At 37.5% G+C, this 5,847-nt stretch overlaps 2 protein-coding genes across 2 annotated transcripts in view; both read right to left on the bottom strand.

The window, feature by feature from the left end:
* LOC107703673 (B-cell receptor CD22-like) overlaps positions 1-5,847 on the bottom strand; it is a 30,214-nt gene that overhangs the window by 12,495 nt on the left and 11,872 nt on the right. The gene's annotated exons all lie outside the window — the stretch shown is intronic.
* Positions 895-2,332, bottom strand: LOC107703770 (NXPE family member 3-like). Its single transcript, XM_016506496.1, has 2 exons — positions 1,934-2,332; positions 895-1,140 (listed from the first exon to the last, which is right to left on the bottom strand). Exons 1-2 carry the CDS (start codon positions 2,258-2,260, stop codon positions 943-945), a joined length of 525 nt encoding a protein of 174 aa, XP_016361982.1. The 5' UTR covers positions 2,261-2,332; the 3' UTR covers positions 895-942.

Below are 5,847 nucleotides of genomic sequence, written 5' to 3'. Positions count from 1 at the left end.
ACTGCTACAGAGTGTCCGTACTGTAGGCCCTGTCGAGCTCCTCCGTCCCCTCGGCAGCCAGACATGGCGGAATTTCCGGCGCCAGGCCCTCACTTGCTGAATCCGTGAGAACCGGTAGAGTGCTGGGTTCCATATGTAGAGGCCTAAGTGGTTCCCATATGTGTAAAGTACACGGTATAGCCTCAGAGCCCGTGTTTCCCCGGCAGACTTCTGCCATTTCCATGAGGATTACAATCACCTCTAATCTTCCATATGCACTTAAACGGATGGTCATATGTGTATTTGCTTCCGAAATCTCATTCGGGAAGGATGGGGCTTCCACAGAGTCCCTGTTCCAAGTGGAACGGGTACGTTTTCCCAGTGTTATCCAATCTCACCGAGTGGGTATTGCTACGACTACGGTGAATGGTCTTCTTGTTGCGAGCCCCGGCCTACACCAAAAAGGGGCACAAGTTGCTTGCACAGGGCACTGGAAGGGGCAGCATCCATGGCGCTTTGGTAGGAAATTCCAAGTCGTCGGTCACAACATGACACATAGTGGTCGACTGAAAGGGAACGTCTCAGTTATGTATGTAACTCTCGCTCCTTGAAGGAGGAAATGGAGACATCACGGCTGTTGTACAACCACTGAGCAGCCAGGTCACTGGCTCGGCTCCTCAGCAAAAACCTGGTATGCATTGCACCGGCTGCCTTTTTATGCTCACGCTGTGATCAGTGGCAGCTGGATGCAATAATTGCATGCCAATGTGCATTGGCTCGTTTAGTTACACTCGAAGTAGATTGGTCTCTCGAAGCGAGATCCCCAATTCGTCGGTCACGACGTGACGTCTCCGTTCCCTCCTTCAGGGAACGAGGGTTACATACGTAACCAAGATGTTAGCCTTCCCCTGACCAGGTTAGTTTCCCTTTTACTTTATGCAACCACATCAACTTGAACAGGCCTCAGGTAGGACAGACATATGAGAGCAACATGTCAACATCATTAGCAATGATAACAGGTCCTGGGTGAATGTTTTCATGTAGATAGTGACAGGAAGTCATCTGCCAGACATCTAAGAAGATGACTCCTTCGATATCTCTGAACATCTCCCGCATCACTGTGTTCAACTGCAACACGTGCCAATCACTTTGAAAAATGTTCTGGACAAATACAGATCAGAATCAGAAAGAGCTTTTTAGCCAAGTGTGCTTGCTCAAAGAATAATATACCTCTCCTACCATTTAAATAAATTATGATAAACTTTCTATTAGAAATAATGTTTGCCCAAAAATTATCCATTTTTTATCTGTGTTGAAGGCTTCAATTTATATCAGTTCAAGCATTTTAATTGAAATCAAACCCATGATTTTGGCGTTGCAAATGTCATGATCTACTGCTTGAGCTTCACCAAAGCACACATCTTTAAGCCCCGGTTGTTCTAGACATTCAGTGTTCAGTAACGCATTACAAGTAACGTGAGTCATGTAATCAGATTATATTTTTTCAAGTGATGCATTACTTTCAAATTTACAACAACATATCGGAGTTACTTTTTAAAATAAGTAGCGCAAGTTGACTGACACCTCTCTGTCCCGTGTTGAGAGAAATCAGGAGTGCAGTGCAGAGGCACTTCCTTCAGTCTGAGGCTTATTAATTTGACTTTTTGTGTGAAAGGTTTCCAAAAATAACCTTTGAGCTATTTGTTATTAAAGACAAATAAGCAAGCCCAGCCCAGGTGACAAAAGTAATGCAAAGGTAACTTAATGCATTACTTTCCATAAAAAGTAACTAACTCATTGAGTTAATTTTTATGGAGTAACACAATATTGTAATACTTTACTTTTAAAAGTAACCTTCCCCAACAATGTAGACTTTCATGTATAACAAATACCATAACAAGTACCACATTTTCTTGGTGAAAACAAAGTAGGATTGGAAAGCGAGCATGTGTACCTTTAGTCCTGCAGTGTTTCCAGACTTGATGATGACGGTGGTCTCTGGAGCGCGGCTCAGCAGTGCAACAACAGACTGACAAATTTTGGCCACTTCATACACGTAAAATGTTATCGGGTGAAAAACCAGGTGAGCAAAGAATGTGAAGACAATGACATGATGCCCACCAGCAATTTCATCAATATCATTGCTGATATAATGCAGGTCAGTAATAAGCATTTTGTTAAATCGCAAAGGAACACCGTGTACCCTCCAGTGAATAATGATATTATTTTTCAACTCCACAGCCATCAAGGGTCCACCTGTATGAGGAGTGTGGAGGTCCATTCTTTTTAAATCTAATAAAGATATGTGAAACAAATATTATAATTGTAGCTTGAGAAAGTCATACAACTTTGGAATGGCAGGTAAGTCAATTATGACAGAATTTTCATTTTTGGGCGAACTGTCCCTTTAAGTGGCACTTCAGTAAACAAGATTTGCATGAGATATATATTTTTTTTAAGAACCAACTTCTTCTGTATAATCCATTTTTGTAATGACAAGTTTAAGATTAAATTCTGAAGAACATTTTTAACGTTCTGCCTGAAAAGTGCACCACTTAAGTTTTCGGTATTTTCATCTCTAATGCCAATATATTCATACATTTTTGGGTTAAGTGTACATATACTTTGTATAATTTATATTGTGCATTCATGCTATTGAGTATTAAATTGAATATTGAAAATTGAATCATACTTGCCTGGCACTTTTCTTTCTAAGTACTCGAACCACTGCCTTGTGGTGGAGTCTCCCATCAAATAGACAATCTTGTTTTTAAGACAATCTCCCATTTGTGCAGAACTGAACTGTCGAGTGTTGCATACAAAAGACTTCCAGACATCTTTCAAATAAAACCCTGCAGGAACCGGTGTCATCATGCCAGACCTGCATTTTTCTATTGTGCCTAAATCAAAGAAACATTCACTTGAAAAGACTGTGTTGTAGCTATGTGAATTATTTTGTAACTACATTTGAATTCAGATGATATCTGTCCTCTGATATGTGGTCCGTGTATGTTTTGACCATTTCCTTTTTGGAAAAAAATAAAGAAATCCATACAGAAATGTAATACATGTCATATTGCCTACATGAAGAATAATACTACCATATATGTTACCTGTAAGGCCATATGTCATTTTCAAATATATTAAGTTTATAACATATATAAAATCCTCATAGTAAAATTGGTACACGTTAATATCTAATTATTTTTCATATGGAATTATATATAACCATGTCAACAATACATATCATATTTATATATGCAACATGTATACAAAAATCTGCATGCATGTACTGTATGTTAATATGTTTTTGTAATAAATGTTTCAAATACACATCTATCATGTAGCGCAGTTATGATTCGGGCGACCTGAGTTTCTCAAAGGACCTTTCCCATTCCCATCCCCATCTCTCCACCATTTCATATTATATATACACACAGCAAAATTAAATTTACACTACAGAGTGTTCAAAGTAACACTGAAGCAGTGTTAAAGTTAATGAGGTAATTAAGAGATTAATTGAGTGATGATTGACCATTATTGAAGACACCTGATGTTAACAAGCAGGATCACCAAAGAAGAAAACGACAATTTTTTAAGTCACTATTATAGTGGTCAGTGTTTACTTTAGTCGGGCTCTTGACCCTTGACTTTTTAATATAACATGTTATTTGGCTACCATAACCAAAAAATATCTGCCAAGCTTTCGATAAGAGCAAAATTCACCAGGTGGTGATGATTATCATTTGACATAATCATCACGTAATGACCTGAGTAACTGAGTTAGGATTTCTTTGTTGGTTACATCAACACTGTGAACAACATAAAATCTGGCGTTTTCATATACCTTTAATTTAGACACACAGACATCATGTATCAGCGTGAGAATCACAACAACGGTGACCATCAAAAAGCATGTTGTAGCCAATCTCCAACTCCAACTCCTAATAAACACCTAATAAAACAACTACGTTGACCAAAGTGCTGTACAGTAAGTTCAATTAAAAGAATATAATAGCAAATAATAAATAACAAAAAAAAAAATAACCGAAGGATATACAGTGAAACCAAAAATTATTCAGAGACCAGATATCATTTTTGATATTTTTTTACTAGTGGGTGCAGGACACTATAGTTCATGTAAGTGAGGATAGCAACATAAAGTAAACTGTGACAAATCATATCCAAAAATTCTTCATACAGTGGACTACCAGTAAAATTGATACAAATTTGGGTCCAAAAATTATTCAGACCGAGTCTGGGAAAAACATTGAAGTTGAGGTTTGCATGAAGCTGGATGATAGCATGCCCAGGAGACTATATGCTGTCATTAAGGCTAAGGGTTGCCCGACAAAGTATTCATAGTTGTGTAAATTCTGTCATACTAACAGCTGTCTAATTTTTGGTTGATTGTAATCTATTACATACCTTTCTATCAAAGTTATCTAACATTATCAAGCTGAATTTGTTCTGACACAGATTAACTCTCAGTTCTTGTCATATTTTATTACCATTTTCTAAACTATAGCAAATAAACTGTGATAATGTGAGAAATGTTGAAGATGTCTGAATAAATTTGTTGACTGTATCTATTTGATAAATGAAGTTTACCAACTAACATTATACATACTCTTTTGGTTTCTGTACCCAATATTTAAAAAATGTACAAATGCAATAAAAATATTGGTATCGGTACTCGGTATCGGCAAGTACCAAAAATAAAAGTATCGGCATCGGGCGAGTACTGGAAAAAGTGGTATCGGTGCATCCCTAATTAAAATGGCAAGGGTCAAGAGCCCAACTAAAGTAAACACTAACACTGTAAGCCCGTACAGAATACAGGGCGGTTTGACAAATAAGTTGAAAGAGGCATTACAGTGTCGCCCACGTGAGGAAATTAAATTGTCATGCCACAAACCAATTTGCAAACAATAAACAATTTTTCTCCTTTTTTTCAAACAGGAAACTAGATGGTCAAAATATACACTGACCATATGTAAACATACCAATGGCTGTAGTGTTGGGAAGGACATGTATGATTTTTTGGTCTCCACTAATAGCAACATTTGTTAATTTCCTGTGGAGAAAAAAAATAACACATTTTCTATATTTTTTGTTTTACAATTCTACAACTACTCTGACATTCACTTTGAATCATTACTTTGTAAAAATTTGCTGCTCAAAAGGATTTAATGGGCTTTCCAAACGTCCGCCTGAATGATGAACCAGTTTGTCACAGGAAAGTTTCTTCGGTCTCTCACACTGCCACACCGTCCCTGTTCTTATATCCCTATGCTCACAACAGCAGTCGCCTTTCCTCCAACTTCCATCTGCACCCCACTTAAGATTACATTCTACTACTTCACGGATCCTGGTTTTATTGGGTCCTGATCCTTCAAAGTAGCCATTAAAGTGGGTGCGTGGGAATGAAGAGTCCCTGTATTTTTTAAGAATCTGCACAACCTCACTGGAGTGCTCTAGACGTACATGAACTTGTGCCTGACCTTCCCAGGGCAGAAGAAGAGCAACAGAGTAAGTCCCATTAAACTTTAAGCTTTTAAACCTAAACATAATATGTAATATTTTGTAAATAAAAACAAATCAACAATTAATGCAAGTATGTACATTCTTTTTTCACAAAAATGTGTTTTAAAAATAATATATTATAAAATATACACACCTTTAGCTCTGTACTGAAAAGTTTTGCTTTGAAAAAGTCTCCTCCATATCTTTTCAGGTTCTTGTTGTGGTCTCTGGCTGTGATAATAACAGAGATAATTTCTCCCACTTTGTAACTCTCTTTGAGTCCCACAATAGAGAAAGTTGAGTGGACTGGACTTGTGCTCTGAATCAGATGAGTGATTTCTT

This window comes from Sinocyclocheilus anshuiensis, unplaced genomic scaffold (assembly GCF_001515605.1).
Source record: "Sinocyclocheilus anshuiensis isolate Anshui unplaced genomic scaffold, SAMN03320099.WGS_v1.1 scaffold274, whole genome shotgun sequence".
NCBI classification, from domain to species: domain Eukaryota; kingdom Metazoa; phylum Chordata; class Actinopteri; order Cypriniformes; family Cyprinidae; genus Sinocyclocheilus; species Sinocyclocheilus anshuiensis.
Note: the sequence above shows the minus strand (reverse complement) of the source record. Positions and strands in the feature narration are given on the sequence as shown.